This window comes from Mustelus asterias, chromosome 16 (assembly GCF_964213995.1).
Source record: "Mustelus asterias chromosome 16, sMusAst1.hap1.1, whole genome shotgun sequence".
NCBI lineage: Eukaryota > Metazoa > Chordata > Chondrichthyes > Carcharhiniformes > Triakidae > Mustelus > Mustelus asterias.
In genome coordinates, this window is record NC_135816.1 from 34397824 (window position 1) to 34409828 (window position 12005).

A 12005-nucleotide genomic window follows, 5' to 3' on the forward strand; every position below is an offset into this window, starting at 1 on the left:
AGACACCCCTTAACTGAGTTTTATGAACTGAAGGGAATGAAATCATATAGAAACCCCCACGGGCTGTCTGACTTACTGAATGTATTCTATGAATATTACATGTGTTTCAGTTGTATTGAAGCACTTCGGAGAGCAACTTGATCTATGTAGACAACATTTTAATATCTTTGCACCATTTGTAAGGACCATTTGGAAATGTCTGTAATGTTTCTTTGACCGTAATGAAGCACTAACTTGATGTATATAAAGAACCTGAATATTATTGCACTTTGTGTCCCGGCTATTTTGGAATGTCTGTAATGTTCTTTCAGATGTTCTATGAATAAAGTACATTTTTGCGAAAAGCATTTGGGCAATTGTGCATCTTTAAATTCCTTGGCCCAAGACAGGCCCAGTGCTCCTATGCACGAAGAAAGGAAAAATGGCGCAAGAGCCCAGGTCAGGTGATCCGGAACAGAGCACCATGGAATACCCGTGCCCCAGAGGAGGGGCAGGGAGAGGTCCTAATAGGAAGTCCCAAGTAAAGGGCAGAGCCAAGTCTCAGTTAAATTGAAGAAAAAGAGAGGAGCAGAGAAACAGGCTCCAAGGAAAAGGGCTGTGGGAGCAGATTTTGGGCGAAGACAGTAGCCAAAGGTTAGTGACTGCTGTGGGCTATTGGGGAGAAGATACCACTTTGGAGCAGTAGCTTTCTGTGTGCTTTCAGTGTGGCTGAAGATCTGAAGTTGTGACTGCAATTTAGTGCATTCTTGCAACCCAGAGAAATGGGACCTTGAGACAAGATTGAAACCCTGTGAGTGGGCCATTGTTGATGCCATCTGTGTTTTGTAATAGAAGAGTGATCAGGACAAGCGCTGAAGATCCGAGAAGGCAGCAGAAGCTTGGTGACTCCATGCTGAGGGCCTTTGGAACAGTTGTTCTGCTTGGTGTGGCTGAAGAGCTGAAATTATACTTTTAAATAGATGCTTGAGAGTCGGCTTGGGGATCTAGTGGAACGGAACTTCGGGAAACAAGATTTTAACCTTTTGGGGTGGACCATTATTGAAGCCATCCAAGTGGGAGTGAAATTTGGAGAGAATTCTAAGGTGAGATCTTTGAAGGTGAAGATTGGAATCCTTTGAGAGAGATGGAGTTTCAATGGGATTGGTTGACTCGGTATTACTGACTTTGGGTGGGATGTTGAGAAATCCATGTAATCTGTTTTGGTCGCATTTGGCAATTGTTGCACAGTGTGGTGTGTTAAACCACAGTTTGCCTGTTAATTCACTTGTACCTCACACTTAATCTGTTTGTATGAGATAGATGTTGTTAATTGTTTTATCTTTCTGATCTTGCATAGCAAAGTTTATTTTTGTCCGCTAAGCAAGTGTCATAAATCTTAAACTTTGCTTACCTGAAACAAAGCATTAATGGTCTCTAACTGGATCCGAGCAACAACTTGCGAGTGTGGCCAATGATCAAAACAAGGTTCATAATGGCTAGAACAGCATTTTAGAACACTGATAACTTGCCTCTATTGATCTTTTTGAATTTCTAAAGCTTGTTTGGGACATTTCCATCTCTTTTAACATTATCACTAGATATGACACTATAAGCCGAAATCACTCTAAACAGATTGTGTTAACACATTGATTTATTTAGGCGAGGCACATAGGAACATTTATATATCGATTGAAAGCTTAAAGATATCAGCAGCAGGATTCTTTGTGTGTGCTCTGTTCAAAGGCAAAAGTGAAGCTCAGACTGGATCACATGACACACTTCCCTTGTGATGGCATGCTTAAAGGCATCTTACAAAACAGAAAGGGATACTTTCTTTGGGGAGTGCTCCTTCTTCAGGAACGATACTCCAAAAGCTTGGGCTACCAAATAAACCTGTTGGACTTTAACCTGGTGTTGTGAGACTTCTTACTTTAAGTATTCAAAACAGGAATGGATGTTAGAACATAACATTTCAAATGGCAGACATGCTCAAGCCACATCTGTATACAGCCTCAATTTAATCAGGCTTTAAGAATCAGAGCCATTGACTATAAACTTTGGCTCAGTAGCAGCAAAGCTGGAGGGCCTCAAAATGGCTGGCTCATCGTTATTAACTCTTCCAGTATGGTCCATGTGGCACTCCATGCTGGGTAGGGCATGAATACAGGGCTGGCATGTACGTGTTGTAAGTGAAAGTTTTTAAAGTTAAACTTAGGGCCCGATTTTACCAAAACTTCACGCCCGTTTTCGGGCGCAAAATCACGGTAAAGTCAGGCGTCGGGCGATCTGCACCCGAATCCAAGCAGATCGCGGCTTTACCGACACCCGATTCGGGCGCGGGTCCGGTCCACGTCCAAATCGGGCGGCCTGACGATTTAAATGCTTTAGCATGCATTTAAATCGACTTAATGAACCGCGCACCCAACTCTACCATCAAATCCCACTTTACCCTCTTCTGGTCCGTTCCGGATCCACGCTGTAAGCGACCTGCAGAATAAAAATCCGAAGCGGATTTCTATTCTACAGGGGAACCTCCGAAGCCCATCCTCCTCGACCATCCTTCGCAGACCGCCACCCCCCCCCCCCCCCCCCCCCCCCCGGAACTGACCCCCCTGGGAGGCAGGCCCCCCTCGGCAGAGCACATCTCCAACTTACCTCGATTGCTGGTCTCCCTCCACCATCCTTCCGACCTGCAGTCCGTCGAGAGCCTGCAGCACCTTCCTGGCCTTCCGCTGGCATCCGCCGGAGAAGGGGGGGGCAGGCTCAGATGGATCTCTGGTTTGGGGGAGAGGATTGGGGGGGGAGGATGGACTTGGGAGAATCTTGCAAACTGAAAATAATGTAGCATCTTCTTTGTGCTGCCTAATTATCTATGGGAAAGGTAATTAAACTACAGTGTCCTAGTGAGTAATTAATGACCTGTATCATACATTTGTGATTTGTAACTGGATTGTTGATGTCCCTGTAGCCATGAGCCAGGTACTCAAATGTTCAGAGTCATGTGGTGAACTTGGAAGAATTGTCCCCGTGGTGGAACATGGTTGGAAATAAGATTCAAGGAGATTACTAAATCTGAGAAATCAACCATAGTGAAGAGAAGTTTGTATTGGCAGCTCTTCTCTCACGTTCCATGGCAGATGTGCCCCTACTTATGAATGTGATTTGCATGGGCAACTTTGGGTGCAGCTAATCCGCCTCCGGAGCAGCCTTGGATCCTTTCTTTCATCTTGTTTTCAACTGAACATTACACAGAATTTGAGGAATTCCCTTTGGAAGATAATGTCAAAATTATAATCGCAGGAACTGAAAACCTGACAGTCAAAAATTTGGGAAAATATTTCAAAATATATATTTCCCCCCCCCCCCATCATGGGACACTGTAGTATAATTACCTTTCCCATTGATAATTAGGCAGCACAAAGAAGATGCTACATTATTTTCAGTTTGCAAGATTCTCCCAAGTCCATCCTCCCTCCCCATCCTCTTCCCCCCCCCCCCCCTCTCTGCTCTCTCTGCTGTTTCTTTTCTTTCCTGCCCGGGCGCGCTGCTTCAGATTTTTTTCGAACTGCGCATGCGCAGTTCAGAGCTCCAATCGTTCCGGCAGCGTTAAGCCCCGCCCACTGCACGGATCGGACCGGAGCCGGCAAAAAACGTATGGGCGCGCTGCAAAGAGGATTCCGGGCTCGGATCCGGCCCTTAGACTTCAAATGGTAAAATTGGGCCCTTAGTGTCAAAAGTAGGCTTACATTAACACCGCAATTAAGTTACTGTGAAATTCCCCGAGTCGCCACATCCGGTGCCTGTTCGGATACACTGAGGGAGAATTTAGCATGGCCAATGCACCTAACCAGCACATCTTTTGGACTGTGAGAGGAAACTGGAGCACCTGGAGGAAACCCATGCAGACACAGGGAGAACATGCAGATTCTGCACAGACAGTGATCCAAGCTGAGAATTGAACACCGGTCCCTGGCGCTGTGAGGCAGCAGTGCTAACCACTGTGCCACCATGCCACCCAAGCTGTCATGGTAGGCAGATTGTGACAAGAAGCAGCCTTTCAAACAGATTTGATGGATGTTGGGCAATCTTGGACCATGCAGGTCCAGTGTTACATAAACCGCTCACAGCTGAACAGCTGTAAGAGGGACCCTGACTAGTGCTATTTAAAGAGCCAGTCATCTAACTTGCTGAGGTATTTAGTTGATGGAGTTGGAAGTGAATATTACTGCATCCTCACAGTGAGAGCAGAGGAATTTGTAAACCAGTACATGCAAATCTGCAACTGCTTCTGAACATGAGGAGATAGGAATATAAGAAACAGGAGTGGGAGGAGACCATGTGGCCCCTCCAGTTTGCTCTGCCATTCAATACAATCATGACTGACTTTCTGTCTTGATTCCACTTTCTTGCCCACTCCACATATCCTTTGATTTCCTGGGAGACCAAAAGCCCGTCTATCTTCGCCTTGAATATCCTCAATGATGGAATAGTTGATTTGATTTATTATTGTCACATATATTGAGATACAGTGAGAAGTATTGTTTCTTGCATGCTATGCAGACAAAGCATGCCATTCATAGAGTACATAGGGGAGAAGGAGGGGGTGCAGAATATAGTGTTGGAGTCATAGGGTGTAGAGAAAGATCAGCTTAATATCGGGTAGATCCATCCAAAAGTCCGGCAGCAGGGAAGAAGCTGTTCTTGAGCTGGCTGGTATGTGATCTCAGACTTTGGTATCTTTTTTCTCGACGGAAGAAGGTGGAAGAGAGAATGTCCTGGGTGCGTGGGGTCCTTGATTATGTTGGCTGGTTTCCGCTACCCACTGAACATCCACTACCCTCTGAACACTGCAATCCTTCATACAAGAAGACAGCGCACAAGGGCCATGCATGGGCTGATGGCGAATCGTGCAAGGGCACAGCATACACAATTCTGACCTTCGACATCTGATGCATTTGGGATTCAGATAAACAGTAGCAAACTCAATTACCATTGCATCTTTATAACTCTTACCGTCACTTTGTTCTTGCAACTAGTCACATTATTGTACTTGAACACATTTTGACATTGTATATATATATATATGATGAAATTTTATTTTTGTCCTTTCCCCACTTGTACAGCTTTACCAATTGACAATATCTACAACACCCTGGGAAATGTTGGATCCAGCAGCACTCAGTCGTATTCTGACCGTGCAAAGCTTAGACCAGAGATCGAAGGACCTGGAACTTTCACAATATTTGCTCCTAGTAATGAAGCCTGGGCTGCTCTACCTCAAGTAATCAATGCCAACTTTACTTTTGACTTTACCTCCAAGTACATGAAACCCTCATTGGCAGAGTCAGATATTGTCAGCTTGTTCACTTGTGTATCATTGATAAACTAGCTGGTACAATTACCAACTTTTTCCAGCACCCAGAATAGATTAAATAAAAACAGGCATCTATGAAATAGCTTTCACAATCTCAGGATGTCCCAGTGCACATTCCGACCAATGAAGCACTCTTGAAGAGTAGTCACTTTTGCAATGCTGGAAATGCCGTCGCCAATTTGTGAACAGCAAGGTCCCACAAACATAAGTGAAATAAATGAGTGGATCATAGAACATAGAAAAAATACAGCACAAACAGGCCCTTCGGCCCACAAGTTGCGCCGGTCATGTCCCTCCCTACCTAGGCTTATATATAGGCTTACCTATAACCCTCAATCATATTAAGTTCCATGTACTCATCCAGAAGTCTCTTAAAAGACCCTATTGAGTTTGCTTCCACCACTACTGACAGCAGCCGATTCCATTCTATCTTATTTTCACCTGAGAGGGCAGATAGGATCTTGATTTAAAATCTGACTCAGTTGATGGCAGCTCCAACCAAAATGTAGTCCTTCTTCAGCACTGCAATGAAGTGCCAGCCAATAGATTGTGTTCTGCCCTAAGTCAAGTTGTTTCCAGTAATATCAAATAAAATTAATGACAAATTCTGTAAATGAAAAAGTTACAATATTATGTTACAGAAATTAAGTGAACCATTGAAATGATCATAAAATGCATGAGTCGATACATTTATTTTTTTCTCACTTCTAATTTTCTGCCCTTATTTCACCTCCTCTTCCCGCACCCCCCCCCCCCCCCCCGCCCCACCCCACACCCTCGCCCTCTCCCCCCATCCATGTCAGTACATTATATTAGGTTAATCAGCCAGTATATTGTCCAAGAGGCTATTGGGAGTGCCCTTGCCTGCATGATGTTAATAGGTTGGCAATGGGGTCAGCAGCCATACCCAGCAGGACTTTGCACTCTGTGCACAGAGTGCTACCGGCATGCCTCTTTCCAGCTACACAGCCAACATTCTCTCCATGTTCGCTGGCACACTGGCATGGTATTTGCCATCACTTTGGCAGGGTGGAGCCTGATAGATCCGGCAATGTCAGCTCCATAGATATGGGGGCCCCCTTTCTACAGGGCAAAGGGTAGCGTAACCTGCATTAAAACAAAACTGCCCCCTCCCCCAATGGACAAGAGGGATGCAATCCTCCACAAGTACTGGAGCAACCCCTTTCTCACCCTCCCCCCCCCCCCCCCCCCCCCCCCCCCCACCATTAGCACTGGGGCAATCCCCCTCCCTACAGATAAGGGGAACCTCCTAATGCCAACCTCCAGGTTGGCATTGCCAAGTTGGCAATGCCAGGGTATTATGCTAGGGTGCCGGGGGCAGTGCCAGGACATGTTTCCCTCCCCTCGAGGGGCTTACTTTATGCCCCTAGCAGGTTTCTCTTGACTGCTTCACATTCTTAAATACGTGTTGTAATCCTCGCCAATGTGATGTCACGTCAATGAAGGGGGATTCTTTACCTGGGGGATCATATGGTTAAACACCTTTTAAATGGTGTTAATTTATTTAAATGAATTTGAATGGGCAGGAACATTGTTACGTCACTGGTGATGGATGGGAAAATCAGAGAATGTGATGTTGCTGCTGAGATTCCCGGTTCCGTGCTCTTACAGCATTTTACACCGGCGGCATCATTTTGCCTGCGGCAAAGCCGGCGGAGAATCCTCCCCACCATCCTGCTAATATTAATAATGTGGTCAGCTCCATGTGTAACATTATTAATCCGGGGCCATGGGCTCATCTGGGTCATAATAGAAACCCTTAAATTATTGTTTCTTTTCTTAACCTGTGGAGGCCAAGTGAAGTATGACAAGTTTCACTCTAACTGAAATGGGATTAAGCTAGATGCAGAAATAATAGAAAAAAGCATTAGAATGGTTAAATTGTCAGTGGTTTGGAGAGGAGGGATTGGACTTTTGAAGTGGTTTGATAGGACTGAGCATTTGAATCCTGTTGTTACATAACCTAATTTCTCAAGGGTTTCAAGAGTTGTATAGGTAGAAATGGAAAATTTCTACCTATACAACAGGTACTGTGTCCTTCCATTTGTGTGGCTCACCACCACATCATGTGAAGCATCTGCTTATTGAGATTTGAAGAAGAAAATAATAGAATCCCTACAATGCAGAAAAGGCTATTTGGCCCATCGAGTCTGCACCAACTCTTTGACAGAGTCTCTTACCCTCTCCCCTGCCCTATCCCCATAATCCCACACACATTTCCCAGAGCTAATCCATCAAACCTTCACTAAGGGGCAATTTATCATGGTCAATCCACATTAACTTGCACATCTTTGAACTGTGGGAGGAAACCGGAGCACCCAGAGAAAACCCACACAGACATGGGGAGTACATGCAAACTCCACACAGACAGACACTGAAGGCTGAATTGAACCCGGGACCCGAGAGCTGTGAGGCAGCAGTGCTAACCACTGTGCCGCCGTTCTGCCCCTATCTGTTAATAGATTGAATGGTTGCACCATATTTTGCAGTTGGATCTAATTGCCTTTTTCCTTAAACGCAGGAAATCATTGATGCTCTCGTAAGCAATGTCAACATTGAGTTGCTCAACGCCCTACATTACCATATGGTTGACAGACGCATTCTCACAGATGAACTGAGGCATGGTGTGACATTGCCTTCAATGTACCAAGACTTAAATATATACATACACCACTATTCCAATGGCGTAAGAAAAACTTGTTCTTAACTATTCTGCAAACATATTGCACTTTTGTTTTGTTTTGTTTTATTTTTTCACCATTTAAAATGTTTTCAAAGACCAATTCCAATATTGTCACTTTGCATTCCTACAGATTGTTACCGTCAACTGTGCTCGAATACTGAAGGCTGACCATCTTGCAACCAACGGTGTTGTGCATGTCATTGACAAAGTCATCACAGCTTTTACAAACACCATTCTGGATACTCTTGAAGTTGAAGATGACTTTCAACAGCTTAGAGTATGTATAAAGGAATTGACACTTGAGTTACAATAACAGGATTATTTTATGTATGCTGGACAAAGTGTTTATTTGTTGATATTGTAATTTCTAGGATTCTGCATCTAATATCTCCTAATCTGAGTGCTCAATTTCACAGCCATTTTTTTTCTGCTACTTTTGCTCATCTCTTTTCCCAAAGGTAGGGGAGTCTAAAACTGGAGGGCATAGGTTTAAAGTGAGAGCGGAGAGATACAAAAGAGACCAGAGGGGAAATTTTTTCACAGAGGGTGGTATCTGGAACAAGCTGCTAGAGGTAGTAGTAGAGGCGGGTACAATTTTGTCTTTTAAAAAGCATTTAGATAGTACGCTACAATGGCTACGATGGGTATAGAGGGATATGGGCCAAATGTGGGCAATTGGGATTAGTTTAGGGGTTTTAAAGAAGAAAGGGCGGCATGGACAAGTTGGGCTGAAGGGCCTGTTTCCATGCTGTAAACTTCTATGACTCATAAAAGAAAAATTGTCATTAATTATGGAGTCAATACAATTTTCCCATGTTTTCCACCCAATGAAAGTTTATTACAGACAAATAACATAGGGAGGAGAAGCAATGCACAAGACAATAATCTTAAAACCATTTTATCTTGACCTGGGATTCCAAAATTTCTCTGTCTCCTTTAAGACCATAAGACATAGGAGCGCAAGTAGGCCATTCGGCCCATCGAGTCTGTTCCGCCAAGTGCAAATTAAGGTCATGGCAGGTAAATGAGGTGGAATAGGAATTTTGTCCCACCATTTCCCCAAGGCTTTGCAGGCTCAAATGCAAAAGTGCCCAAAGAAGCAATCATCGGCCCGAGTGCTTGGCGTCCTCAGATCAGAATGTCTGAAGGCAACAGGCAGCAACCTGAAAATCACCAAAAAAAGCCTTGCTTTTTTTCCGGAACCCACTGATTGTCTCATGCTACAGGACTTCTCATTACTTTTTAGGACTATTTCCAATACTGCAGGCTGCTTAGACCTGCAGCAGTTGTTGTCTTCCCATCTTGGTTCTAGATGAAGGTCGCTGGTGGGAGCATGCCTGAATCTGAGATAAGTCTGAGCCATGCTGATTTGATTGCATAAATTTGATGAGGTCCAGTCAGCTACACAACAATTCCTTCACTAATTCCCAGAAACGGTGATTGGGGCAAGGAATAAACCCAAAAATGTCACCATGATTGTTGATATAGAAAGCCATAAGGGGCAGCATGGTGGTTAGCACTGCTGACTCATAGCACCAGAGACTTGGGTTCATTTCCTGCCTTGGGTAACTGTCTGTCTGTGTGGAGTTTGCACGATCTCCCTGTGTCTGCGTGGGTTTCTTCCAGGTGTTCCGGTTTCTTCCCACGGTCCAAAAATGTGCATGGTTCCATGGATTGGCCATGCTAAATTGCCCCTTCATGTCCCAAAATGTGTAGGTTAGGGGGATTAGTGGGGTAACTGCATGGAGATAGGGTGAGCGGTGGACTGGGTAAGATGAATATGAGAATGTGCAAACTCCACAGAGTCACCCAGGGCTGGAATTGAACCCAGGACCCTGGTGCTCTGAGGCAGCAGTGCTAACCATGGTGCCACCATGCCGCCCTCGAATGATGAATTTGTCTGAATTTCCAGCCATCAGGATGTCAGGAATTCTTTCTGCTTTCAAGTCTATTTCCTTCGGTGCCATCATGATTGACCAGAGGTTTCTGATTTCAAAATCTGCTTGGGAATTTGGGCTGTGGTTATATTGACACAAGGGACACCATTCAGTTTTGATGATGTTCTTAATGTCCCTATCCATGGACAGATTAGGATCCTGTGCCAGTTGAAGCAAAAAGCAACCTCAGTCCCCATCTATTATTTCCCAGAAAGAATCCATGCAATCGTTGAACCAAAAGAAATCATTGTGAGATATAAAGTGTCATCCCAATGGGTGGAAAGAAATTGACACGAGGTTTGAAAGTTCACGCAACTGTTATCTTTCTAATGCATTTTATTCTATAAATTATTACATATCCTAAGGTTGATTTCACTAATGTGTGCTGCTCAGGGGAAGCCCTGACTGCTGAATCAATTTATCGGCAAATCCTTTGGGTGTAAAATCACAGGAAATGCTTCTGCAATTTCCGAACATCCTTCCAGTGGACAACATTCCACAGAATCGAAATATGTTTATAAAATCAATTGTAAGGTGTGTAGTAATTCAGAAGAAATACATCAAGAAGATAACAGCTATTGAATTTTGAAACTGTTGCAGATTATTTTGTCCAGTATTGAAATTTCAGACATTGGATTTCTTCTCTGTTCTCATGTACTGTGTGTTGCAGGCTGCGGTGGCTGCTGCCGGTCTCGAGGATATGCTTAGCCAGGAAGGAGAGTACACGCTCTTCGCTCCCACTGATGAAGCATTCAAGAAGATACCAAGTGCCACTCTGAACAGGATTTTAGGAGATCCAGAGGCTTTGAAATGTAAGGTAGAACTTAACAATGCAATACAGCTGTGAGTGCAAATCAATAAGGTATCTAATATTCTGCTTTCTTATTGGTCTCATGTAATATTTGAAAAAAGGCCATTCAGTCCAGCAGGTCCATGCTAGTGCTTATGCTCCACACAAGCCTCCTCCCAATCCCATCCGCATAATCCTTTATTCCTTTCTCCCACCTGTATCTATCTAAGTTCCCCTTAAATACATCAATGTACTGACTTCAACCACTCCTTGTGGGAACAAGTTCCTCATTCTGACCAATCTCCAGGTTATAAAGTCTCTCCTGGATTTCTTAATGTATTTATTACTGTCTCTGAATAACGATTCCTGGAAATGTTGTGCCACATTTTCATCAAACCTTGGTTAGACCACACTTTGAGTGCTGCCTGCAGTCCTTGTAAAAAGGATATCGAGGCACTAGAGAAGCTGCAGAGATTTACTAAGATAAAGCAGACATGTATGGGTACAGACATCAGGAAAGGATTGACAGGCTGACTTGCTTTTCTCTTGAAAAAAGAAGGCTAAGGCATGACCTAATAGAGGTATTTAAAATTATGAAAGATTCTGATAGAGAAGATATAGAGAGAATGTTTCCTCTTGTGGGGACAAGCATAACTAGAGGCCATCGATATAAGATAGTCACCAAGCAAATTAATAGGGAATTCAAACGAAACTCCCTTACCCAGAGAGAGTGGTGAGACAAGGGAACTCATGGCCTCAGGGGGCGTTTAAACCAATTATACAGATAAATTTAAAGAGAAGGTAGACAAATATATGAGGAAAAAGGGATAGAGGATTACAATGATAGACTTAGATGAGGAAAGATGGGAGGAGGTTCTAGTAGAGCATGCAGTGATTGGACTGAATGGCTGTTTCTGTGCATTATGTCCGATGTAATTCTGGTCTCCCTGCAAGTGGAAACACCTTCTGCACATACACTCTATCAAAGCTATTTATCAGATTAGCTCACGGGCTTCTGTTTTCTTGAAAAAAGAACCAGAGTACATTCAGTTGTTCCCTATCCCTGTAACTCCAAACATTTAGCATGGCTAATCCCTCCAACCAACATATCTCGGGACACTAAGGAGCAATTTAGCAAAAATCTGGAATTAAAAGTGCAATGGTGACCATTGTCGATTGTCGTCAAAACCTGTCTGGTCCTTTCGTGAAGGAAATCTGCCA

The 12005-nt window shown here is 43.9% G+C and overlaps 1 protein-coding gene across 1 annotated transcript in view; it reads left to right on the top strand.

The window, feature by feature from the left end:
• Window positions 1-12005, top strand: part of tgfbi (transforming growth factor, beta-induced) — a 64563-nt gene that overhangs the window by 26519 nt on the left and 26039 nt on the right. The window contains exons 4-7 of the mRNA XM_078230890.1: window positions 5103-5260; window positions 7896-8060; window positions 8188-8334; window positions 10665-10806. Coding sequence (XP_078087016.1) covers window positions 5103-5260; window positions 7896-8060; window positions 8188-8334; window positions 10665-10806 — 612 coding nt within the window. The remainder of the gene's footprint in view (window positions 1-5102; window positions 5261-7895; window positions 8061-8187; window positions 8335-10664; window positions 10807-12005) is intronic.